The sequence below is a fragment of the Colletotrichum phormii genome (assembly GCF_030913505.1).
Source record: "Colletotrichum phormii strain CBS 102054 chromosome Unknown BDP81scaffold_17, whole genome shotgun sequence".
Taxonomy (NCBI): Eukaryota; Fungi; Ascomycota; class Sordariomycetes; order Glomerellales; family Glomerellaceae; genus Colletotrichum; species Colletotrichum phormii.
Window position 1 is genome coordinate 866,395 of NW_026851459.1, and position 24,781 is coordinate 891,175.

Genomic DNA, 24,781 nt, shown 5'->3' on the forward strand with positions numbered 1-24,781 from the left:
GCATAGTCATTGGTCCATTTTGCTATTAGTGTTAATGTGTACATATCACATGGCGTTTGAAAGGGAAACACAGGGGGATACTGGGTATCATACAAAAAAGAATGGGATTGAATCGGAGAAACGGCCTCTTCTCTGATTATATTTTTGGATTCTCGGGTTGGGAAGAAGAGGCCGACCAACCACGCTAGTTTACGCGATGACGCTACGAATCAAACAGTTACTTTTCCCTTTTTACGAGAAAAAAAGGGCGGGCTGTTTTCAACTCGGAGTCATAAAAGTCATCGGCATACTACACCTCGGCCTGTCTACACGAGGCGGGCTTATTCATACAGAACACATCTACACACACACAAACTTGTTTCCTTTGTCACTTTTTCCGAATACTTTATCGCGAATCATCCCCACCGAAGACCTCGATGGGTCGGATGGGTAGAGCTGGTGTGTACAACACAGTGGGAAAGAAGGAATTGGGCTTTGCTAGGAAATCACACCATGGATTTTTGTTAGAATTGGAAAGAGGAGGAAGACCGTGATGGAAGTAGGAAATATCGTGGATATCAGATATCATTTTGTTCAACTTTGCGATCAAACTATTTTTGGCCTGGCTCATAAGACGAGTTTCATGGCGCTATCCGTAAACGCATGTCAATTAGGCATGTTTGAAGAATCAAAAACTCCAATCTTCTATGCATACCGGTATTTTGTTCACACCGCCCATACTCCATACATGAGGCACTTTATTCACCGCTAGACTGTGCTTTTTTTTACCGCTCTGAAACTCCACAATCGAGACAAGGCTCCCTGCCGTCTGCGCTGTCACCAATATGTATGTATGCCTTGTGCTAGCCTCGTCAGCCAACATAGCCCTGTCCATCATGCGGACCATGATTCGGGCCCTCGTCCTTTGCCCTCTTCTTCTCAGGCAGCTCTGCTTCCGGTGATGCCTTCCGCTTTTCGGGCTTTGGGGCGGCCGGTGCCGGAGGACTCAGCATCGCGGACGGGCTCGAAGTATCATCCGACATCTGCACATCCGGCTCCTCCGTGCTCGTCTGAGAATGCATCGACATGGTTTCTGCAGCAGCGTCGACCTGCTTCGGCGGGGCAGAGTCTTGACCTTGGCTACCGCAGTTGTACATCTCTTCGAGGCTACTGTTCGGTACCAGTCGACATTGGGAGCGTGCCGACGCGGAATAGTTTGAGTGGAAGAGACAATATGTTTGTCCTAGTCCGGTGCCTGGTGTGCTATCCCCGGAACCAGGGTTGACCCCCACGTGAGGATTGGTCGAGCCCGCGATGCTAACGGCTGAAGTCTGGGTTGGCGCATTCCGAGGATTTCGAGGGTCATTCTCATCCCAATGCCATCTCGGGGCTCCGGGAGGCTCTGGCCACTGCTGTTCGCCATCAGTCATGGCAGTATCCATGTTGTTGTTACGCCTGGGGCTCGGTGTTCTCAAGCGTGAAGGTTGTTGATGGCGAATGGGCGAGCTGCCACAGTCCATCTCATCGTCTTCTGCATCATCGCCGCCGCCTCGCAGCCTGGGTCGATCCCGATACATTTTTGCGCAGAAGGAATCACGGTTAGACTGAGTTCGCAAGAGAACTGCAACCGATATCAATAAGAAGGCCAGACGCAGAGTCAGCGCCGTGTCGTTAGACAGCTGGAAGGCTCTGTACTCCTAGATGCCCTGGCTGATGAGCTCCAACTCTTCCTTGACGCGTTTGAGCTTTTCCTCGTCTCTGGACAAAGCGAGCAGCTGGGTCGCCACAGTCACCTTACGAGCAGGTCTTCTAGCTGCTACAGTGGGCGGTTCCTAACCGGCCGTAGCAGCAGCAGCGTTCTCTGCTTTTAGCGCAGCCAGCTGGGCCTCCTTCTCCTTGAGAATCTCCAGCTGTTGCTTGGCCATGCCCTTGGCCGTTGTTTCGGCCTCCTTGAGCTTCTTCACCTCAATTTGCTCCGTCTCGAGACTGAACGGCTGACCAGGCTTGTTGACTGCGGGCAGCAGTGCGCTGCGCTCCCACGCCACCTGGACGTTTGAAGTCTTCTCTGGCAAGGCCGGGATCGGTTTGTTCTTGCCTTTGCCTCCTTTGCCCACGGGGTGGCCCTTGGGGTGAGCACCAGAGGTGAGCACTTCGTAAAAGGCTTCGTACGGCTCGTTGAAAAGCTGTTCGTCGTAGGCCCAAGCGCGGATCTCGCCGTCGTTCTGTCGCAGCATCTGCTCCTTCTCGGCGTCGGTTCGTCCGTACGGGTGGAGACGCAGGTTGTGGTACAACGTTTGAGGTTTCTCTCCTGATTCGGTCGCGTAGTATATCTTGATGGTGATTTCAAACTCTCCCCATCCAGTCTCTTGGATAAGGAACGGCTTGCCCGGCTCGCCGTCGATCACTGAGTGGTGTTTTAGCAATCGCACGATTGAATCAGTGGTGCATAGACAACTTACTGCGGACGTGGTTAGGAATGGACTCGTGTAGCTTGAACTGCACTCTCCGAATCCAGTATGTGATGTCGATATCGTCAATGGCCTTGACAAAGACCTCCCATGAATGGGTGTGGTCTGCCGGTACGCCTTCCGGCTTGGGGTTGGTTTCGGGATCGAAAGGACGGGCAGTCGTGCCGTAAATGAAGGGTCGTTTGATCTGTGTACCCTTTACGCGTTTGCCGAGGCTGCTGGGCGGCGCCATAATGATGGATTAGATAAAGGTTGCTCGGGTGATGCGGTGCGTTCTGATCAATGCCCAATGAGAATGCGTGAGTAAGTTTGTGAGGATGTAGTGGGGAGAAATGGTGTTGTCGAAAATGGACCGCAAGCTAAGGCAAGAAAATGGTAAGAAAATGGTTCCTGCGTCGGCAGCCTTACACCAAAGTTCTGAAGTGGGGCATCCCCCGAACCAGCCAACAACGACCGACTCTCGGGTCAGCCCCTGCCGAAGATAATTGTACGGTATCTCAGTACCTTACCTAGGGTATGTTCTTTCCAGCTGAGTGAGTGCTCAAAAGGTTCCTCGATGATTTGTCCTTGGTCGCCTCAATATGAAATGCAGGAAGCAGCAATTGGCAAGTCTTCAAGAATGAAAGACAACAGGGGTCGATCTCCCGGCGTTACAAAGGGTTTAGGAAGTGGGAACTACTGCGCTAGAAGGCTCCTCATCCGATCGTGGTAGGATCGAAGAACAAGTTGGCATTGTGGCCTTGAAGGTAGTATTACAACTTTTCTATGATCTATCTCAACTACTTCTTGTAAAACGCAGTCATCTCCAGAACCTCTTCAGAGTAGGTAAGTTTGAGCAGTAGGGCACCCCAAGAAGGGACCTTTAGAAACAAAATAGTGGAGGCTGTAGCCACCAGCTCGCACATCGAACCTCGCGCCAATGGGGAGCTTGGAAGAACAGCTGCCCCTCCAACCCCTGTAGGTAGCTGCAACTCTTTAGCTGGTGCTGCACTGCTGCATCATAGGGAGGACCCCTGGCAGGTTTTTACTGGGGAGCTGGGGCAGCTTCCGGACGGGTGATGATTTCATGACTTTTTTGAACTTTCCATCCGCGTCCGGAACGGCATCGAACCACCTTCGGATCAAAACTGGCAATCAACTAGCGCCGAACCCGGTCGGCATTTCACAGGGCAATTGACTCCATCACCGTCGTCGATCCGGCTCATTCCCTCTTTTCATCTCACTGCGTTTGTCACCTCCGATTAGTGCTTCTTCTCATCCAATTGGTTGCTTAGGTCCCTCTCATCTAACACATCGTCCCGTTCATCTCACTCACACCCTCATCATGTCAACCTCAGCCGTAGCAAAGAAGCTCGTAGTGTGCGGCGGAAACGGCTTCCTCGGTTCGAGAATCTGCAAGTATGCCGTCGCCAGGGGCTGGGATGTCACATCCATCAGGTACGCATTCTCCTCGTGAACCTTTCACGTCCTCTTGTCGTCCCCGTTCCTAATACATCTCCCCCCCCCCCCCACAGCCGCTCAGGCGAGCCCAAATGGTCAGCCGTGACTGCATCACCATCCCCTCCCCAATGGTCACACAAAGTCTCCTGGGAGCGCGCCGACATGCTCAGCCCAGTAACCTACGCGCCCCTCCTCAAGGGCGCCGACTTCGTCATCCACAGCATGGGCATCCTCCTCGAAGCAGACTACAAGGGCGTCGTCTCGGGTCAGGAGTCCCCCGTCTCGGGCTTACAAAAGGCCTTTGCCCCCGTCAAGGACCGCGGCGTCGACCCCCTAAAGACCTCCGCCGAGCCGGGCGCAGCCGGGGCGGATCTCAAGCCGGCCAACCCGAAAGACCAATTCTCCTACGAGGTCATGAACCGCGACAGCGCCATCGCCCTCGCCAAGCAAGCCAACGCCGAGGAGGCCAAAGCCTTCGTCTACGTCTCCGCCGCCGGCGGGGCGCCTGTCCTACCCGCGCGGTACATCACCACCAAGCGCGAGGCCGAGAGCACCATCGCCAGCGAGTTCCCGCGCATGCGGGGCATCTTCCCGCGGCCGCCCTTCATGTACGATAGCTCGAGGAAGTTCACTCTGCCCTTGGCTGCCATGACGGGCGCGGGTGCACTGTTCAACAGACTGACTGGTGGCGTGTTGAGCGGGTTCATGGGCGCGAGCGGCGTGAAGCCTCTGCCGGTTGAGACTGTCGCGGAAGCAGTGGTGGAAGCACTTGATGATGTCAAGGTTCAGGGCCCGATTGAGGTTCCTGAGCTTGAGGAGTTGGCGACCAAAGGCTGGAGGAAAACCATGCTCTGATGTATGAAGACGTGTATTTGTATTATGCTATAGACTGTACTATCCCCCAATGCAAAGCTGTGTCATGGATTGAATATCCATCCTCCAATGCTGACGTCCGAAACAGTTTCCGAGGTTTCCCCTTTATCCCCCTCAGCTGAAACTCGAGGCCAATTGATAACTGGACAAAAAAAGAGTTCACCACCGGTGTGGCTACATCTCTTGGTGCTCATGCTGGGATTCGAACTTGGGTACTCGCTAAGCCTGTCGTCGAGTAGGCTGGTTGGCGTTGATTGTTGACCTTAGACCACTCCACCACCCAGCCAGTTTGACCCGACCCGTCGACCTAGACGGGCGCCTGCTGGCTGGTGACGAAAATGGAGCTGAGAGGAGTTATAAAGGCAGGTTCCCTCTGGGTTCATTCCGGTGTGTATTCGGGTGTTGGAAAAAATGATCGGATGAAGGCCAGGTAAGACAGGAATGTACGGTCAGTACCGCTTTGTCTCTTTCCTAGCTGGGCTACCTAAGCAGGCAAGTTTTACAGGCCTTTGGCTCCAAAAGCATCTCAGTTTATCCCAAACGCCCGCGCTTAAATCATTGTTCCTCGCTCGAAACTGTCCCTAATCTCCGCAGTGTACTTGTTGTAAAAGCGCGCCAGCTTCTGGTTGAACTGCTTGTTCTTCTCGTTGATGTACGTTACATCGCCATCGTCGCCGTTCTGTGCCATGCGGTCCTTTCTCTTCTTGAGTCTGTTCGCCTCCGCCCTCCTGAGATCCTCCACCAGCCGATCCACGGCCGCCTTGTCCGGCTTGTTCTGCGCGAATGTCGTTGAGTCGGCTGTCGAGTAGAAAGACCCGTCCTTGTCCACCGCGATGAGCTCTCCGTCCTCGGTCTCCACAATGTCGAGGCCGCCCGACGCAGCGGCGCGCTCGATGGCCGCCATCTTGTCCTTTTCGTACTTTTCCATGTCGGGGGCAATATTCCTTAGCTGGCGCTTGTACACCTTGTTGCTTTCGGCAGTGTAGTCTTGGAATGCGTTGTTATCGCGGTGCGCCTCCTTCTTCTTCACGTGCTTGTCCCACTTCTCGCTCTCGTCAATCGTCCAGTCCCAGGCGCGCTTCCGCTCAAAGTCGCCGCCGGCATCCTCAATGTCGGCCTTGAGCAGCTTTTGCGAAGCCACGGCCTGCTTGCGGTGGATAGCCGTCAGCTGGCTGGGGTCTGATGCGAGACGTTGTGATTCGAGCGTTGCCTCCTTCAGATTCTGGTCGGACGAGTTCTTGGCGCGGGCTTTGAGGGCCTTGAACCGCGCCATGCGGTCCTGTGATTTTGCCGCGGCATCCTCCGGTGTGGGCTGTGATGGTGCTGCTGGTTCTGTTGTCGCTGGTGCGGTTTCTGCGGTCGCGCTGGGTTCTGTCGCTTCGGTCTCTTCAGGCGCAGCAGACTTTGCTGGCGCTGCAGTGTCGGCTTCCTCCTTGGCGGCGGAACCCTTATTTGTCTTTCTTTTCTTTGAGGGAGGCATTTTGAAGGTGTTTTTGTGTCGTCAAATGTGTTTCTGGTCGTAAGGTGTGCAGCGGTGGGTTGTTAAGGAATCGCGCTGTATGATTTTGGTGGCTGTATCCGTAGTGATGTGATGTAAAGTGACGAGGAAGTGGGATTTCATTGGGGGACGATCTTGGATGTCAGAGTGCGACTCGACCGACATTTCTCCGACACAGCCACAGCTAGTTGGCTTTGTGGCTGGTGCCTGGATGTCTGTGGCTGGAGGTCGGAAGAATAGATCGACCCACCACCGTTCCCCCGCAGGATCCATACGGGTAACGGACTCCTGCAAGAAACACCCGTGGCTGTGCGGCCGGGCCATCCCTGTCGTTGCCCCAACACCCCTGCGCCGAGAGTGCCCTTGCGTCTCGTTACCTCAACGCGCCCCCTCTCAATATGCGGCTCCCCAGGATCAGACGACTTTTCTGAGCAACATTCGCGTGCCCGTGAATAGCCTCTGAAGGCGACCGAAGATTATCAGGGACTGAATCGTCTCACACCTTAGCCATGCGGCCACTGAGAGCCGCAGGCGTCCCTCGCAGAAGCGCAACGACTGCCTGCTTTTACACTACAGCGTCATCTCGGCTACGACGGCCGCGTGTTCACGAAAAGAAGAGGCCGGCTGAACCGCTAGTACCATACTCATGGCGGCCTTTCGAAGTGCCAGAGGTGGTTCTCGACCTTGATAGTTGGGACAGCCCAATTGCACGGCCGTACGATGAGAATGAGATGCACATTCAGAGGAAAAAATGGGAAAAGATGCCCCAGGTCGACGCCACGTGGCAACGGATCAAGCACTTCGAGTATGAACGCCAGCGCAATAGCGAAAAGTTCGCCCAGCTCAGCCCCAGTAATCCCTGGTATCAACACTGGCAGGTCACGGATCTCGACATCATGACGGCCGCTCTGAGAGGCGGTTCGCGAGTCGGCCCGCAAACCCAGAACCGCCAGCCGGGGGGGAAGCCGCATCAGAATGATGCTTGGAGTGATCTGAAGTCGGTTGCCTCGAAGAACGCAATCCCGTTGACCACCCTTCAAGACGATCAGAACTTCTTGAGCTGGCTGCTCCAACGAAGATCCACCACAGCTTTCTTACCACTGAAGCAACAACGGAGCATTAGTGCATTGATTCGACGACTGGCAGATCTCCAGAGCGTGAAGCGCTACCTCCAATTTCTACTTCAATATGGTGATGAGGGGCTTCAGCTCATTCACAACGCGGATCGAGATATCGCTCTCGCATTATCTCGGCTCCTCTCCAAGCCCTCCGGGTTGCGGCCTTTCGCCGACCTCTTGCCCATTCTCAACAGCATCTTTGCTCTTCAGAGAAAGCACGGTTTACCTGTCAGTCCGGGTCTCTGTGGTATCTGTTTGGTCATCTCGGCCAAGGCATACCAGCTACCGGCAGTCTCGAGATATCTCAAGCTTGGGCTGAAAGAGGGTCACTGGGTTGGAAAGGGCTCATCCGCTTCCGATGTCAAGACTGCAGTCAAGGCGCTGAATCGATGCCGGGGCGACAGGAAGCGCTTCCCAGATGTGGACCGTTCTGGAGAGATCATTCACCGTCTACTCGGAGAGGGTTCGGGGGAGGATAGTACGGCTTCCTTCAAGGTCATTGCGCAGCATCATCCGGCAGACGAAAGGCTGAGGGAACAGTTGTTGGAGTTATCACAACGCGTTGCTTCCGCCCCGAAATACCCCCCCCCTTTCATGAATAAGACATCTCATGTCTTGGCGGAACAAAGTTAGGGCTACCTGAAAGAAGCAGATACCAAAGATACGGATGCACACAGCATAATCAACCACCGGTGTGCATAATCAACCACTCGACTAATAGGAGTCAGACCAAGGTCAAGGTTGGGAAGCGGTGCTGATATATACCAAACCCCATCGTAGGAGTGTCACCCTCAAATACCAAATCTCATTGCTGTGCTCCATACACCCCACGTGGACCAAGACGCGTACTTCTTATGACTGCCTTGCTCGACGACTTGCTCATTCTACGTTGCACGTCTTCTCTTGTAGCTAACCTGCGAATCTGTAAGCCTCCTCTGACAGCGTCCCTCCTCATTCAGCCCTGCCATGCCTGCATCCGGACGCGGGCTCAAATGCCATGTGGCTTGCTGAAGTTTCCAACCCAGAGGAGACTAGTTTTTGACAAGCTGAACCAAGTCCCGCTAATCCTGCCATCCCATTGGGTCTACAGGCCAAGTTAGGATAAGCCAAGCTCAAGCGCCTCCCTCTTCCGTCCAACTCCACACAACATCCTCCGCCGAGTTCGTGTCAAAGTGGTGCTGCCACTCTCCATTGCCTCCGATGCGCTACATTTCGCCATACTGCTTCATCGCTTTCTACCTTGGGGGATGACGCATCTGTTCTGTATGTCAGCAGAAGCCATGGGCGTTCTGTAAATCCGGCGTGTCGGGCGTCCCCTCGCTCACCACGACCAATACCTGTAAGTTGTCTACGTCTCACCACGGGCAAAGGTTGCTAACAATGTCTACGAATCTAGAATAGCACACTTTGAAAGGTGTCTCCGGATCTCGTACTTCACTACTCATGAAAATGGAACCAACATAAGAGGCAAGCCCACCAGAGGGCCGGCGTAGGGTTACCGCAATGCTTCGTAAACTCACATATCACCCGCTTACCTCTGGATTGAACTTCAGCAGAAGAATCAGAGCAGCGGGGTCTTGGCAAAGCGAGCCATCTCGATGCGTGGCGCTTCAGACCTCGGACTAGGAGTCCAGCTCCCTCACCCGTCTGCCTCTGGTCTGGAACGGAGCCCCCGCCAGCTCGTCTGGATCCGGCCTGGTCTGGACGCTGCAGATCAGAAATGTCTCTGACGCTGCCGCTCGTGCTTGTCAACAAGCGAACATAGTGACAAGCCCAAACTCTGCTTTCTCTATCTTTCCCATTCTTCGAGAGTCTCCCCGTTCTTCTCTTTGTTTGAGCTTCCCTTCTTCATCGTCATTCTTCCTTGGATGAGCTGATTGTCAATGTTCTGTCGAGACTGATTTGCCATCACTTTCTTCTCTTCATTTTTTCCATTTCGTCCTTTAGAAATTCCGTAATTTCATTGCATTCCACGGTTTAGACCAAGGTATCAGACCAGACGATCATTGCCCTGCCGTCTTCGAGTAACCCACTCTACCTCCCGAGACATAATCAAAGTGGGAAATCTCGATCACTAGACTCTCACTCGGTCTTCTTACTTCTCCCTTTTCTCGGTTTCACACGCTATGAGCACGATCCGTTCCGACTGAAGGGTCAAGTATCTCCAGGAACCTGGTCCACGGATAGATCAAGATCGACATACCGCTGGCGGGAGGGATCACACGGATCACGGCACGCAATGGCATTCTCCAATCCCTTGCTCACGGTTTTGGCCCTGGCCTTGCTCCCGGCCTCAACTTTGTCGCAGAATGATCCGGTGAACGACTTTTGCCGTCGATTTGGACACCAGACAGCCGTTGTCGATAACAAGCTCTTCATCGATGGTGGTCTAGTAAATTGGAATCCACTGTCATCGTTTCCCGCGAACTACTCAAGTATGTCACTCCCTGAATCAGCTGTAATCCCGTTCACTTCTCCAAACAGTTCTCACTGACACCTCTTCTCAGATACATGGCTTCTCTACCAGGATCTGTCTTCGTCGACGGCTTCAGGCATGCCACCACTTTACGCCAATCTCTCCAAGAACGGATCAATTCCTAACGTTGCCGGCGGTGCCCTTTGGTCTGACAATGTCAACAAACGGCTCTATCTGTTTGGCGGGGAGCGCAATGCGGGAGAATCGCCAATGCCCTTCAACCTATACGGCTATGATATCCTGAATAACCAATGGGATTCTTTCGGCCCATCTCGCACGGGGGCCTCGATATCAAAAGTCAGCTATGGCGCAGGAGTCTCAGTCGATACACGCGGCGAGGCTTACTACTACGGCGGATGGTTGAGCAACGCCTCGGTTCCTGGATGGGGTACTGGTCCACCGGTCGCGACGACTGGGTTAGTGAGATATACCATGGATACCAACAGCTTTTCCAACAACACTGGGTAAGGAGTGAAACCTTGGTCAAGCGAGGGTACACGTCAAGCTAACGGTGACATAGTCCTGATAATGTACGACGCGCCGAGGGTAGCCTGCATTACATCCCCGCTGGGGACGGCGGAATGCTCATCTACTTTGGGGGCATACAGGATCTGGCTGGCAATGGAAGTTCCACGACCGGCCAGCCCATGGACCAGATATTCATATACGATGTCCTCAGCAGCAAATGGTACACGCAGAAAGCTTCAGGTGATGTTCCTGGAATGCGACGACGATTCTGCGCGGGCGTGACGTGGGCAGGAGACCAGTCGTCTTACAACATGTGAGTGTATCACTGCCGTTGCTTTGTGCACCTCATCTAATACGTATTCCAGCTACATTTATGGTGGCGCCAATGTTCCAGGCGTGCTCGGCGCGGGATTCGACGATCTCTACATCCTCTCGATCCCGACCTTTACCTGGATCAAGATGTACCCCATCGGCCGCAACGGGACAGGAGACTATCCTCACCACTCAATGTCCTGCAACATCGTCCCTGGCCGTGCGCAAATGATCATCTCTGGAGGCACTTTCCCGCTCTCCCAAGACTGTGATTCACCCGGGCAATGGGGAACTCACAATGCGGATCTCGGAAAACAGAATGCTGGCAAGGTTGTCTGGGAGCTATACAAGCCCAACAAGACAACGTACGCCGTACCGGACGAAGTCGTTGCTGTAGTAGGCGGCAACGGCAACGGCGGGGCTACAAAGACTGCACCGGCGGCTGGTTTCGACTACACTGATGTCGGCCTCCTCATCACGATCACGGCCAGTATCCCTAGCCGTACGCCGACGAGAGATGTCGGTAGTACCAGTGCTCCAACGCCCACGGGAGGCTTATCTACGGGTGCCATCGTCGGTATCGCGGTAGGAGCTGCAGTTCTGGTCGGCGCTCTCGCCATGGGATGTTTCTTCCTGGTCCGCAAGCGCCGGTCAGAACGCTTCCATACCGGGGCATCGCCTCCGGGACCAAGCCACGTGTATCACGCCCAGAGCATGTCAGAAGCGTGGTCACCACCCGCAGCATCACCTTACTCACCACCATACGGTCCTTCGCCTTTCACACCCCCTCCCCTCTCCGCCCATCCACAGTCACCGCACCCAATGTCACCGCATCCAATGTCTGCGCACACAGTACCGCCGCACATGGGCCCGCCGGTGGAGCTGCCCTCAGAGCCGTCATACACAACGACGCCATCGGCTCTGGCGGGAACGACGACGCTCACAAACATTTCGTCAACGGCGTCCTACCCGCCGCAACAGGCGTATTTCCCCGAGACGACGACGTTGCTGAACCAGCCGCAGTACGACGCCCACGGGAACATGTGGATGCCGCAGGTGAGCATGGTGCAGGTCGCTACCGGGGTGAGCCCGCCGTTGCCCGAGTACACGCCGGCGAGGGGCGATCAGAAGACACCGCAGCCGACGGCGGCCGAGGTACGGCACGAGCCGCCGCCGCAGGAGCTGAGTGCGGACCCGGACGACCGGGCGGAGAGTTCGAGGCAGGAACATCAGACCTACTACAACAGATAGTTTGGTTTTGCAGGCGTGTTGTTTAGTCTATGCTGGGAGTTAACCTATAGCCTGATCTATCAATGATGACGTTAGGCAGAGGTAGGAGCGCGTATGGAAAGGAGTCTCCGGCGTTTGTCTTTCAGTTTGGTCATGTCTTTACTGGCACTATTCCCACTTGAAGTTTTGATATAGATTTATAATCACCCAGGGTTTGGCAAATTCTCAAAGTAGCAGACACATTGAGCCATCAGGGTCCGAAGTCATCAAGGTTCAAAATGACGAATGTGATGAATCCTGCAAAATTTGATATGGTGCCAAGTTCATTGACCCGTCGCATGACTCCATGTGATCCATGCCAGAAGATAGTTACACGGCATACCACACCTTCAAAGAGGGGGTTTCCAACATCGTTGGATCTTGCTGCCTGCGGTGCATGTTCCCCGTGTGCAATGCCGACGAAGCACTCATATTTGTCACTTCAAGGTACTTCGTGTACTTAGATGGAGGCCATTCCGCTGCCCAGCTCACAGTGGCCGCAACGTTCGACGCGGTCCTGACCTTTGATCTAGCTTATAAAGGCAGATGGCCAAGATCACACATCAATATGGGCCAAGTTCGCGTGACTTGTCCGCATGCGGAACTCGAGTACTCTGCCCCCCCCCCCCTCCCCCCCCCCACCCCCCCCAAAGACCTACCCATGCAATGCCGGTAGCCGCGGGGGCGCTGACAATGGCCATCATCTACGATCTTGTCCCCCCGAACCCAAGAAGGGTCCGGGCGTGATGCGATGAGCCCATGTCATGCTCGGCTCATCAGCCGCAGCGCACCGTTGCCCGCCCAGTTCTCTCTCTCTCACCCTCGTCCTACCTCTGCCTGTGCGAGGCGCATACTCATCACGGCCAGCCGGGAACCCAATCGTTGCGCTGCGCATGTGCCGTGAGAGTCTAATCCAACAAGAACCCGATGGCCCCCCCCCACGGGTTCCATCGCGGCAGGCATGCATTGAGCAGAGTAGTGTACTCCGTGGATAGCGCAAAGTCAAGACTCCACAACCACGAACCACGACCGTGGCTGCGAGGAGCTTGTATCTTACCTCCTTGGCACGCTTGGGCAGAGACAGGTGTGAGAGGGTCTCCACGATGCTGTGTAACCACCGGGGGAGGGGAGAGTGGGCGGGCGGCCATGTGCCTGCCCCTCGGCGCCGAGAAACGATTTCCGTTGTCACCAGTTCTTTCTGCTTTCCGTATTGATTGCATGTATACTTGTTACTTCACAGTTACACAACGGTTTCTCTACTCTCTGAACTCGTGACTCTGCAGACTCCAAATTCCAGAGGAGGAGCATCCCGATATCGCTCTCGATCAATGAAGCATCACTGCGCCGGTCACCTGCAGATCACAAGAGCGATATCGGAAGCTCGCTGTATCTGTGACTCAGTCGTCCCGCCCGGGATTCCCTTATCCACCGAGCTCGGTGAAGTCTGTGCTCTTGAGTTTGTCTAGTTGTTGGTTCGCAGAGGTTTGCTGGAACTTGGGATGTGAGAGTAGAAGGAAATTGTTCGACAGGGGTGGACGGGGGAGGGACGATAATCCTAGAACCCTGCTCCCCGGGGCCGGGCGGGCGGGCGGACGGGGCCATGTCACGGAGGTACACTACTTTGAACGAACAGTAGACTGCAAGTGACTAACATTCGACCTGGATCTTCCGATCAACTGCCGCATCTACTTGTTCACAATGTTTTCAACTGTCAATATAGACGATCCTAAGAGAAGATCTGTGATAGTGACGGGTATTGCAGTAAACTTGGAGCTGGCTGACATTGGGAACCGAGCCGTCCCACCTAGTCAAAAGATGTAGTGCCGTTAGTCCAGCACGTCCAGTTACCATTCGGCCGGGAACAGGAAGAAATCTCTTCCTTAGTATGTGTTATACTCTAAGCGACGTCTCCAAGTCGAGTCCACTACAACTCAAGTCAGTTGAGAAAAGCATGTCGTCATAACGTTCCGACGGAGCGTTCACTTTGCAGAGTCGACTAGCGCAGATCGGGGAGAATAACAAAACAAACAAACGGCATATTCCACGATGGGTAAACCAGTGCAAAATACACCTTTCCCACTACCCGAGTCTGGATCTCTCCTCCTAAGTCCCTCCATCGGCAGATCTCCTTGCTCCCACATGGACACATTTTCCCAGTCGCAGATCCGGAAGGGAAAAATGGGTTGACAGTCCCGTGAGCTAAGACTTGTAGTCGAAAAGCCTCTTTGCGCCTCTATATGATGTAATACCGAACGAGGGAGGGGGACCTGGGCTCAAGCCGCACCGGCGAGAGCGGGAAGAGTCCAAGACCCTATGTGTCTCAGTGGGAAGGACAAGCAAAATTTTGCAGGGTCCAGAGTGCCCAAGGCGGTCGACGTCGGATGTGCGTTGACTGACGATGTGGCCCAAAGTCCTCCATTGTCAAGCCAGGAACACTGCCCTCAGTCTTTTGTGCCAATGTCTTAATGATTACTGCAGGATCTCCCCGGGAGGCGGTGGGGATGGCGATGGGAAGGGGACATCAAAGTGAGAATGTCTCAACGGCATGTGGGCAGAGACATCTCCCGTTTGTCCTCGTAAAGGCCCCCCCCCTCTCAACCGCCGTGGCCGTCTCTTTGAACCCCTCACGATGCTGACGACGTGCGATGCTCGAAGGACCGCATTCGGTGGCATACCTAGAAAGGTACCGGAAACAGAAAAGGTCGCTCAAGCAATTCGCCAACAGCCAAGACACGTACCATACCTATACAGGTCCCAGCCGAAGACAGATAAAAACGGGTCGCGAACGAGTTTATCACCCCTTGGCTCTTTAGCTCTTTAAGCTCTTTAGCTCAACGCTAACTTACTGTCATGGACTTGACCTCTTGGTGGCCTTGGCTCTTCTCGACCTGAAAGCTGGCTGTGTTTGGTGGCTACCAAACCAACAACACCACCCAAGGGAAAAGAACGCCCAACCCAGAATCGATCCCTCCGTCGCTCTCTGTAGACTGTGGTAGTTTAGCAACGATCGGATTCCCGTCCCAGAGCTCAGGTCGCACCCGCATCGGCCGCCGCCGCCTAGCGAGAGGCACGGATGCCAATTGTCGTGAGCCGCAAGCATAAGACACGCGACGCCACGTCCCGCTTGGTCCAGAGGCCTGGACAACCTTGCCCCCATAACCTACCAAGCGCTTGGAAAATACTGTAGAGAGGCTCGATGACACTATGGTAGGCGTTGACAGTTGTTCCTATCGTCAATGCCATCACAAATTTCAATGAAGCCGTTGCATATGTGCGAGGGATGTTCTTGTTTTCTACAATATTCTCACGCCACCATGACTTTGTATGAATTTCAGTATACATCATACATTATGTTGAAGAGAACCAGACTCACAAATAGGAGCATATCGTTCTCATCACCACGTCTAGCTATCGATTAACATGGCGCGGTAAAGAGAGCGAGTGAAGATCCCTCCGCCCATCACATCGATACCAGCCCTCTTCCGGCGAACCGGGAACCCAACCCATCCAAAGAGCCCCATCAAGCCACCGAAAGCCACTGCCGCGAGACGCTTGTGAGAATTTGGCCCGTACGGCCGTCGCGGCGTAGACCGGCGGCTTTGAAAAGCGTCGAGTGTGGCTTTCTCAGTAGGTCCTCCACGCGGGGTGCATGCCGTTCTGCGTGTAGAACGGCAGTGCATATGGGGAAAAAAACGACGGGAGAGCTATATGATGCTCTCGCAAGGGAAGAAAGACTGAGAAAATGTCAAAGTCCAGAATGGTATAAGTAAACGTCTTGTCCCGGATGCCATTGTGATAATTTTTTTTGATAGACCAGACAGCCTCAACTCTCTCACACGACAACATCCTCCTCACCTCTCTCGCCCAAGACCAACACAACCTTTTCACTAAGGTCTAATCATCTTCAAAACCCGGTCTCTAATAACTAATCTATCAAAATGGCTCGCCGCGCTTCCCTCATCGTGACAGCCCTCCTGGCCGTCTGCGCCTCCGCGGCTCCCGCCCCGATGCCCCAGCGCTCGGCAAAGATCACGGCCGTCAAGAACATCTTCACCGTCGGCAACATGTCCTTCGCCAACCGGCTGTACTGGGACTTCAGCAAGCTCACCAACGGCGCCAAGGTCCCCAATGGCCTGCGCGTGAGCGGCTATCCCGTCAGCGACACCCACGTCTTCGTCACGCAGAACGCGTACATCAACGGCGGCTACCTCAACCTCAAGGTCGACGGCGGCCAAAAGGCCAAGCCCTACAAGTCTGGCGAGGTCGTTACCGTAGCCCAGAACATCAAGTACGCCTCTGTCCGGACCGTCGCCATCTTCTCCGAGCCCGCTGGTGTCTGCAATGGTAAGCCTTTCCCGACGGATCTACCTCATCATCATCATCAATGGTTCTGAAGACTAACACCCAATCAACAGGCATCTTCTTCTACAAGAACGACAACCAAGAGACGGACATCGAGTGGCTCTCCGACGCCAACTCCCAGAGCAACGCCGGCAAGCGCCAGGTCTGGTTCGCGAACCAGGCCACAAGCAAGACCTCCGCAAAGTCCTGGCTCTCCGCCCTCCCTCCCCTGAACCCGACCTCCACGGAGCACGAGTACCGCATCGACTGGATGCCCGGTGTCGTCCGCTTCTTCGTCGACGGTGTCCAGACCTGGCAGACCACCCAGAGCGTGCCCTCGCAGGCCGGCCCCTGGGTCTTCAACAACTGGGCCAACGGCGACAAGGGCTGGAGCGCCGGCCCCCCCGCCACCGATGCCATCTTCAAGATCAAGGAGATTGACATGTACTACAACACCGCGTAAGAAGCCTACTCGGCCAGACGGATCGAAAAAAACAAGGGGCAAGCTCTTGCACCACAGTTCGGACTTTTAAATTTCATCGTACATAATTTTTGGATAACGACAAGGCAACCAATTCATGAAGGGGAAAAGGGTCTTTGGACAAAGGGAATTGGACATAATGAGGAGGAGGAACGGACAACTTTGATGAACAAAATGGAAACGATTAATGAGGGGGGGGAACATAATAACGAGAAGGGCTTAATTCATAACCATAATACAATAGTAACAGACATAATAATACAGAAAATCAGACAACTCCAAATCACGTCATCGTCAAGTGCCACACAGCATCCGTTGCGCAACATTGCGAAGGATTGCAATGCCCGCAGCAACAAGGGCATGGCTATGCAAGGTAGGCAGGCCACAATCCACGAGAGAAAGAAGAGAGCTCCTCATCTTGTCGTTGCCTGTCACGATGTCCGCGGGAAAAAAGCTACTGTCAAAGCTATGAACAATCAGGGTCCCCACGATCGCCCACGATATGGATGGACCCCGGAAAGTATGAAAAAGGGTTAGCGGGTTGAGGATCATCCCATGCGAGGACAGGGGTTGCTTTTCGACTTTTGGGATGCGACGAGCTTCTTGCGGTTGGGTTCGTCCGCTCCGCAAGCCTCCGCTCCCGCCCGCCCGCATAGAACGCTCCATAGATAAGACCTGTCGCTTGTTCGTTGGTGTATGGATTTTTTTTCACCCTTGTGCGAACCAGAGATCGTCTTCGCGCCCACGCGTGTGCATTGTGGTGGCCCACGATGCGAGGATGCCGTCCATGTCGTCTGTTTTTCGTTGGCCCGAAGACATTCCGAGCCCGTTTCGGCCCCAGTACCCGCAAACGGGATAGCTCTTGAGCCTCATGAGGACAAGCTTCGGGCGAGGAAACGGGGAGAAAGGCACGAATAGCTCACCATGCTTGGGATGTCCGATGATCGGGGGAGACCTGGGGTTGACTTGGTTCTCTCGTTGGTTTTTGCAAAACTCTGTGAATCCTCACGCCCCTCATCTAAGTCGGTCCTCATTTACGCGATGTTCTGGACCTCTGGCCAAAGATTTGGACCGGGGGGGGGGGTTTCCCCTCGAGACGGCTCAGACGAGACAGGCAGACGTGAGTGCGGTTCGCGAACCTGTGAGAGGCTCAAATGCCGTTATCTTGCATGAGAGCTTCCCTTCCAACCCCCCCCCCCCCCCCCCCCCCCCCCCTGTCTCGTCGTGCTCATCGGGATGGCGTCCAAAGGGTCCTGGGTTCCTGTCATGGAGGGTTGACAACCCCACCAGTCCGTGGGGTATGTTTTTCCAACAATCCCGAAAGTATCCGACCCTGCCCGGTGTGCCTGGGTGATGAATGGATGCGTGGGATGAGGTGTGGAAGCGATTGGTGTATCTAGCTGAGAGCATTTGCTTTCTTTGGGTGTTTGTCCGCAAGAGCTGAAGCAGAAATTTTCGTCGATTTTTGCTTCAGCTTTCAGCCTTTTCAAAGGCCCTTTTCAGCTTGTAAGCGAGGACGGGACCCCCCTTATGGCCAGCTTTGCCTGATACTAGGCAAACACCGTCAGCAACGCGTACGACGACCAATGGCGAGCTCCAAACGCAAGACGTGGTTGAAATTTTCCCTTTACCTAGGTAGAACTGAGCCGGTAGCTTGAATTGAATTGGGGGCCCATTTTCCACTTTGGCTCGGTGTTTAGGCCACCGAGGTTCACACCCCATCAAGGTGAGCGGCGGAGAGGGGCTCATGACAATCGGGCGCGGCTGCTCGGCTCACCTTGATGGGCTGGCGCTTTGCAGATAGTAGATAGCGGCAGATAACTTGAAGAAAGACCATGCTGTCTGCCGTCAGTGACGAAGCTCGAAGGGGAGGGAGGGGTCGTGAGCGTGGTGTTGAAACTCACAAGTTAGATGGCGTGCATATCGAGAGACTGCCGCCCGTAGAAGTCTAGACGAAAAGAGGCATGCCGAATGGCCACGCACGTCGTTGCGATGAAAGGTGACGTTTTCCCCCCATACACGTCTGTCTGCGCCTCTGTGCCTCTGAGTCCCCCCCATCCCCCCATACACAGTAGGCAGAATATCTGTTGATCCCTCGGTCCAGGATTATCGTCGCCTTTTGCCGTAAATCTCGGGAGTTGCGTCCGAACGTAACCCTCCGATGCCAAGCTGGTGGGAATATAGAACAATCTAATCAATCATCAATCAATCAGTAGCAACAAACTCTACTCGGACTCTCGGATGATATGGGAATGGGAAAAGGAAAAAAAAACACCAACGTCCCCCCACGCGAGGCAGAAAAAGGCTGATTGATTGAGTTGCAGCGTGGTACTCCGTACGCCCACCGGATGCAAGCAGAACTTTCGATGCGTGACAGGCATGCAAGAGAAACTCTCCAGAAGCCCCCGGTTCGGTTTCTTCTCGTAGGGATGGATGTAAGTTCAAATCACAGGCCGACACGCAAACGTGCCTTTTTGGGTTTACAAAGTGCCAGCCAGCCAGCAACCTTGATAGTTTCCAGACCATGACGGAGTATCTGGAAGATAGCAATGCAAGAGTCTCAGTGGACGACGTCGAATGCTGTGCGCTTGCGTATCTTGTCGCCCCAATCGATCATGTCGCGGCTCTTGCTGCCGTATGCGTCTACTCCTTGAGATTGTTAACTATCACGCCGGCAGGTTGATTGCAACAATCAGTTTGTCGAATTGCATTGCGCCTGCGAGTTGCAGGCGACTCAAAGAGGCCAATTGATCACGATTTTGCCTTACGACCGCAGCATCAGCCTATCGACCGACTCCGACATGTGTGTCCGAGGCACCTCTCCACTCCTTAGATGTGATTCAGGCTGTGATTTGAGCAGAACTCGACCAACGGGTGGAAGCCACGCCAGTCAAGCCCAACTGCGATTCATGATCAGGCCTTAGCACCCGCATCTTATGTCTACTTTCGAAAAGCAGTTGACATTCTCTCGGAATACGTGACGAGATGGTAAGTGGCGATGGCGTGCCATTAGATAATATAGAAACACCATTATTGTTGTGTAGGTATGGATTCGTAGTGAACGGCAGTTGTCGTGCTCGAACAGCTCATCACATCACACCCGGCATTATTGAGGTGATCCAAGAGAGTTCCTAACCGACAGGGCAGCCAGTACGGCAGAAGCAAGTAAATCGATCAGCATCATTTGGCCACGGCCGTTTCAAACTTACGTTGCCTACGAATGTGATGGATGATGGGCACATATCCTTCACCGTGTCCATGTGTCACAGTCACCGTCTTTTTAGCTCGGCCACCAAAAGAACGTTGTGTGGTTGTGTTGGGGTCCATGGTTCTAGACTGGGGGATCGCCATATAGCGGCCATTTGAACTGGGGAGAACCACTGCTTAAGCCCACGCCGGTCGGCGTAGCGTGCATCAGGCTATTCTACCAGACGTACCAACGGACTAAAAGGGTACTTGTTTTTGGGAACTAGGTAGACAGAGTGTCGATCGTTCATCCAGCACTGTTTACTAGCTCGCTTGTGTTAATGCAGAGTTGCAGATCGATGCTCGAACGAACGGCTTTGACGGATGTTGTTTCCTGGGCGGGGAACAGTTACGATTGATGTGGGCTTTCCGGTGACTTCCCACGTTGCATACCTTACAGTACACAGTACCTTAGGGTCCCAGTCATGAGGCGTCGGCGTTCCATCGGAACTACAGTAGTTGATTTGTTCTCTCAAGGTCGAGGGTGAACATTTCTGGATCATGGGATCCTCCCAAGCAGTGACATATGGGACGAGGAAACTTACGATGTATGGATAGATAGTTTGACAAGACATACGTCTAGAGCCCCGGTATGCCTGTAGGTTATAGCAAAGCGCTAGTTGCTCAACCATGCCTGTTGCCCCATACCTCCTGTGCAGTAATATCAAACTCACTCCAGTTGCAAAGACACAGAACTGGCCCAGTAGCTTGGCATCTTGGGGTATGCCCTGGGGAGTTGCAGATGAAAAATTTCCGCCGGCTGCCCTCTCCGATGCCCGATGGGTTGGGATCCCCGCACGGAAGCAAGGGGAAAAGAGGCAGAAATGTTGCATCAATACTGTGTCACGGTGAACTTGAGGAGAAACGAGAAAAAAAGAATGGAACCTCTTCTTCCTCTGACCAAACGTGATGGAAACACGTGTTCTACGACGGACGGGAAGGGACGTCGTTCATGTCAAGTTTCCACCGTCTCAACGTGGATGAAGCAGCCGCTGTGGTAGGTGGTTTGCAGCTTGCTACCTTGGACAATTGGACCCGGCCTACATAGACTTGACTAACAAGGCAAGGTAAAAGGCCGGGATGGGAAAAGGCCCACCGCCGGTGTACAAGTGTGTGACTATGAACTGTGAACTGTGAAGAGACTTCTGAACGGAAGCCCTTGCAGAGAACGGAGCCGGGACGAAGGGAAACGAGTGGATATTCAGTCAATGGGGCTCCGGGCTGTGTCGTCCTTCCAGTTTGCCCACTAAATTTATTTCTCGTGGGGATTAAGTTTTTCTCAAGCCGTTTCTGATGTGCCAGGGGTGGTTGCGAGCGCTGAGGTCTGGAATCACTAGAATCTTGAAATTTCTGCCCATTTCCACAATTTCTGGTCATCTTCCCTGCGTCGAGTCCGTCTTTGTCATTGAATTGTGTTGTTGTTACCGGGAAGGGATGATAGGTAATATCTTTCGTACTCTGTGAGCCTGTGGAGGTGAAGCGAGTGAAAAGGGAGACAAAAAAAAAACCGGAGCATGTTGTTTTTGCGGCGGGCGTCGGCGCGGCTGGCCGGAGAGGTGCCACGGATCCACGGCCATGGCTCCACGGGTCGTACTCTGTAGGCTCGCAGGACGTGGGAAAGAAAGGGAGCGGGTGGGACTGACGACGCCATCAACCCACACCCAAGGTAGATGGCACCGGACCGCCTCAAGCTCGCAGCGCCGTTCGGGAGCATGACGCCTCCAGGGGACTCGGGGCACCTCTTTGCCATTCAGCCGCTCTACCCCTAACTTCTAAGAGCTAAAATGTGCTCATTGTTGTTTTGTGAGGTGGTTTACTGTGGATATGGGTACTCCGCCGAAAGTCAAGCCGGCTCGCGATGACTGACCTGACTCCTTGAGTCGCACAGTCGTTGAAGTTTCTGAGCCGCTGAGCCTCTCACAATGGGGACGTGGGGCTCTCGGGGATGTTGGTTAGACGTCGACGGATACTGTGGTACCTTAGTTCCCTCCCTCAAAGTAACAGTTGCGCCTTTCAGTGGAGTTTGTTTCGAACTCTGTACGGCCTCTTGGTAACCCGGATGTGGCTTTTTTTTTTTAATTTTTTTTTTAATTTTTTTATTAATTGTCTTTCTCAGGGCCCATTCGTGGGGAAACGTGCTCAGGGCTGTGGATGAGGTGATGTGAAAACGTCGTATGAATCACGAAATACCGGGGCCGGGGGGATGGAGGCTTACTGCGTAGGAGGCTCCTCCGTCGCAGCCGCAAAAGCCCACAGCGAGGCCGCCGTACACATATCTAAGGCGACAGCAGACGTCTGAGTCTCGGCTGCTCTTACTGCCTGCGTAGCAACCTCGTGGGAACTGAGAATGGCCCACTCAATCCGACTCGAACGATTTGCCAGACTTCAACTCGAGCCGTGGCGGGTCGCTGACAGAAGAGAAAGAAAGGTGTTTCGGCGTCCCGTCTGTTGTTCCCCAACATGTTGTGCCCTTTGAGGAAAATTGCAACATCTGCTGATCAAGGGGACGTGCCGAAAGTGAGAAAACCGGGGACTGTGTCGTTGCGGCCCTCTCTGCCCCCGTGCTGCATTGCATCATGTTTGTCCTTTTGCTGAGAGACAGCCGTGGCATGTGCTCACTAATCTCAGTCTGGCAGTCTGGACTCACCGGAGACGTGTCCAGTTTCTCAAAATCAAGGAACGGGGAGAAACAAACACGATGGCGGTGCAGATGCGAGTAGAAAGGGCAAGACGAGGAAATACCTCATTGGCTATCCCTGATGTAGAAGCTGGCTAACAAATGCCGTACCAAAAACACGTTGACTATGGTTTTGTAAGCTGTTAGTGAATACAGTCCACGTACGCTGGCCAGACGGGCATCCAAACCGGCATACCTATGTGTGAGTTTGTTGCCGCTGCAAGGTACCTGGAGTCCTGGACCCTCGCCGTGACGCCGTGTCTTGTTTCGCTGGTCATGCAGTCGAAGCTCTCCATAATACGGGGTACGCAGCAAGGCACGTTGCATACAGCAGAGCGAGCCGACTGGCTGCCCTCGAGACGGCAGCGGCCCTTTGGAATTGTCAAGTCGCAGTGTTCATGCGTACGGAGCCCAGAAACCATCAGATCGTGATCGCTTCACTGGACGAGAGAAAAAGTCTCGGTTTCACGGGTGTCCCTTTCTGCTGTCCCTTTCAACAGTAGTGGGCGGCTCTGTATCCTTCTTCCCGCTTTTTCTGTCCCCGCAGGAAGTTCCGTTCTCCACGCGCATCAAGTGCTTGTTTCTTTCGTCCAAGGATTTTGGACGGCCCGGCGTGCGATGTACCTCCTGGCTCGATCTGACGTGGACCGGTACATTGCGTGTCTGAGGCAGCCCGCACCGAGGCCGTAGAGGTTTCGAGCGGCCACTGCATGAGGTGCCCGTACGTGAGCGATGTTTCTTGCCTGTTCCTTGAACCATTCCTTACATGAGGCGAAATGGTTGGTTGTACGTTGATGCCATTCCGAACTTGTTAGCTAACAAGGTGTCGTTATGATGCAAGTTTGGTACCGCAGTTGTATATCGAGTACAGACGGACTGCAACAGAATAAGATGCCAAAAGAGGGCTTCGGCACATGAGCAAGGGCTCAAGGCCCAGAGCGGCATGAAAGAGGTACCCGGGACCGATGGGGTGAGCTGATGACAGAATGGCGAAAATGATGCATCGCCATCGCTCGATGACAACTGGGCCCCCCTCATTCGCGTCAGACCTGGCTCTTGTTAGCCCTCGCATGGCCATTCACCTCGTCACACCTCACATCGCTCGTACCTTGTCCTCGGCTTCCCATTGATGAGGCCAGGTAGCTTGCAGTATTCGTATCGTGGGGTTTGGATCTTGTCATCCTGTGTCCAGCCGGTAGGTAATATATACGCAGTAATAGTGTACACCGTGCAGAGGTGCCCAGTCCCCTTGCCGATCGTCTCAGAAAGGGTCCTATGGTCCAGTGATCCTGTGGTGCCTCTAGGAGTGCACTCCGGTATGCCCTTCTTGCAGGTGTACCTGGCATTCTAGCATTCTAGTTTCCATCATGTAATGGTGGATGCTTGGCGACCTCCCAAGAACACTCCAAGCACCGCGAGGAAAGGTATCCGGTAGATTCGTAGTTGCAGCCACGAATTCACCATTCACCGTTCACCGCTGCTGTTTTGGAAAAGTGTACCTACTCGTTCGTACTCTGGTACCTTGGATACGTACTGCACGTGTAATGCCTTACATAATTCGAGCCCGAGAACGTCGAGGAGGAAGGAATGGATGTACGTAAAGGAAAGTACGAAGGAGGATACATGGCGAGGTGCAAGGCGGTAGAGGCAGGTACAGAGGTAGGCAAGCACAGCAGGGCAGACAAGGCAGGTACCTACTTCGGGACGTCGCGACTTTGTGACTTTGGCTTCATCCCCAGACTTCTCTCTCGGCAGCATCGTGCATCAACCTCTGCTTCTCTTTGGACTTCCCCATATTTGCACTATTAAAAGCCCTGCTTGGTCTTTTGCGCCTTGCCCTGGTCCGCACATCCCCCTCGTCTCGCTAAGTTGTCTGTCCTGACCACATACCCACCTGCATCCACGCACGCAATGCCCTCTTCTGACTTCTCGACCTCTCACACAATCGCCGACGACAAGGGTCCCGGGTTACCCTTCTGGGTACGAGTGAGCCGCCCGCAGAGAGGAAACCAGACAGGCTTCCCCCGTCCATCGCAGGCCTGCAATCCTCTCCACCCAGAGGTAGTGTACGAAGTACAGATACTGAAGCCTGGCTTCTTTGATGCCATAATCCCCGTGACTACGAGGAAGCAACG

The 24,781-nt window shown here is 54.0% G+C and overlaps 9 protein-coding genes across 9 annotated transcripts; 6 read left to right on the forward strand and 3 right to left on the reverse strand.

Annotated features, from left to right (window-relative positions):
* Positions 1–642: 642 nt before the first annotated feature.
* Positions 643–1,684, reverse strand: BDP81DRAFT_70514 (uncharacterized protein). Its single transcript, XM_060596187.1, has one exon. The coding sequence runs from the start codon at positions 1,554–1,556 to the stop codon at positions 852–854; it is 705 nt and encodes a 234-aa protein (XP_060442355.1). The 5' UTR covers positions 1,557–1,684; the 3' UTR covers positions 643–851.
* A 127-nt stretch (positions 1,685–1,811) lies between these two features.
* Positions 1,812–2,679, reverse strand: BDP81DRAFT_463417 (yeats family protein; the record flags this gene model as incomplete). The annotated part of the gene is made up of 2 exons (XM_060594014.1): positions 1,812–2,383; positions 2,439–2,679. The coding sequence occupies 2 exons, from the start codon at positions 2,677–2,679 to the stop codon at positions 1,812–1,814; spliced, it is 813 nt and encodes a 270-aa protein (XP_060442356.1).
* An 856-nt stretch (positions 2,680–3,535) lies between these two features.
* On the forward strand, positions 3,536–5,080 carry BDP81DRAFT_483271 (NAD dependent epimerase/dehydratase). Its single transcript, XM_060595047.1, has 2 exons — positions 3,536–3,884; positions 3,962–5,080. The coding sequence occupies exons 1-2, from the start codon at positions 3,772–3,774 to the stop codon at positions 4,740–4,742; spliced, it is 894 nt and encodes a 297-aa protein (XP_060442357.1). The 5' UTR covers positions 3,536–3,771; the 3' UTR covers positions 4,743–5,080.
* BDP81DRAFT_354664 (SYF2 splicing factor) lies at positions 5,038–6,440 on the reverse strand. Its single transcript, XM_060586272.1, has one exon. It carries the CDS (start codon positions 6,238–6,240, stop codon positions 5,311–5,313), a length of 930 nt encoding a protein of 309 aa, XP_060442358.1. The 5' UTR covers positions 6,241–6,440; the 3' UTR covers positions 5,038–5,310.
* Positions 6,441–6,518: 78 nt separating this feature from the next.
* Positions 6,519–8,273, forward strand: BDP81DRAFT_434378 (uncharacterized protein). Its single transcript, XM_060590958.1, has one exon. It carries the CDS (start codon positions 6,768–6,770, stop codon positions 8,007–8,009), a length of 1,242 nt encoding a protein of 413 aa, XP_060442359.1. The 5' UTR covers positions 6,519–6,767; the 3' UTR covers positions 8,010–8,273.
* A 1,342-nt stretch (positions 8,274–9,615) lies between these two features.
* Positions 9,616–11,883, forward strand: BDP81DRAFT_463421 (cell wall anchored protein; the record flags this gene model as incomplete). Its single annotated transcript, XM_060594015.1, has 4 exons — positions 9,616–9,811; positions 9,884–10,316; positions 10,373–10,633; positions 10,686–11,883. The coding sequence occupies 4 exons, from the start codon at positions 9,616–9,618 to the stop codon at positions 11,881–11,883; spliced, it is 2,088 nt and encodes a 695-aa protein (XP_060442360.1).
* Positions 11,884–12,656: 773 nt separating this feature from the next.
* On the forward strand, positions 12,657–12,899 carry BDP81DRAFT_434381 (uncharacterized protein; the record flags this gene model as incomplete). The annotated part of the gene is made up of 1 exon (XM_060590959.1): positions 12,657–12,899. Exon 1 carries the CDS (start codon positions 12,666–12,668, stop codon positions 12,894–12,896), a length of 231 nt encoding a protein of 76 aa, XP_060442361.1. The 5' UTR covers positions 12,657–12,665.
* Positions 12,900–15,839: 2,940 nt separating this feature from the next.
* BDP81DRAFT_463422 (concanavalin A-like lectin/glucanase domain-containing protein) lies at positions 15,840–16,705 on the forward strand (the record flags this gene model as incomplete). The annotated part of the gene is made up of 2 exons (XM_060594016.1): positions 15,840–16,245; positions 16,317–16,705. The coding sequence occupies 2 exons, from the start codon at positions 15,840–15,842 to the stop codon at positions 16,703–16,705; spliced, it is 795 nt and encodes a 264-aa protein (XP_060442362.1).
* A 722-nt stretch (positions 16,706–17,427) lies between these two features.
* On the forward strand, positions 17,428–18,279 carry BDP81DRAFT_70628 (uncharacterized protein). Its single transcript, XM_060596188.1, has one exon. It carries the CDS (start codon positions 17,595–17,597, stop codon positions 18,075–18,077), a length of 483 nt encoding a protein of 160 aa, XP_060442363.1. The 5' UTR covers positions 17,428–17,594; the 3' UTR covers positions 18,078–18,279.
* Positions 18,280–24,781: the final 6,502 nt, after the last annotated feature.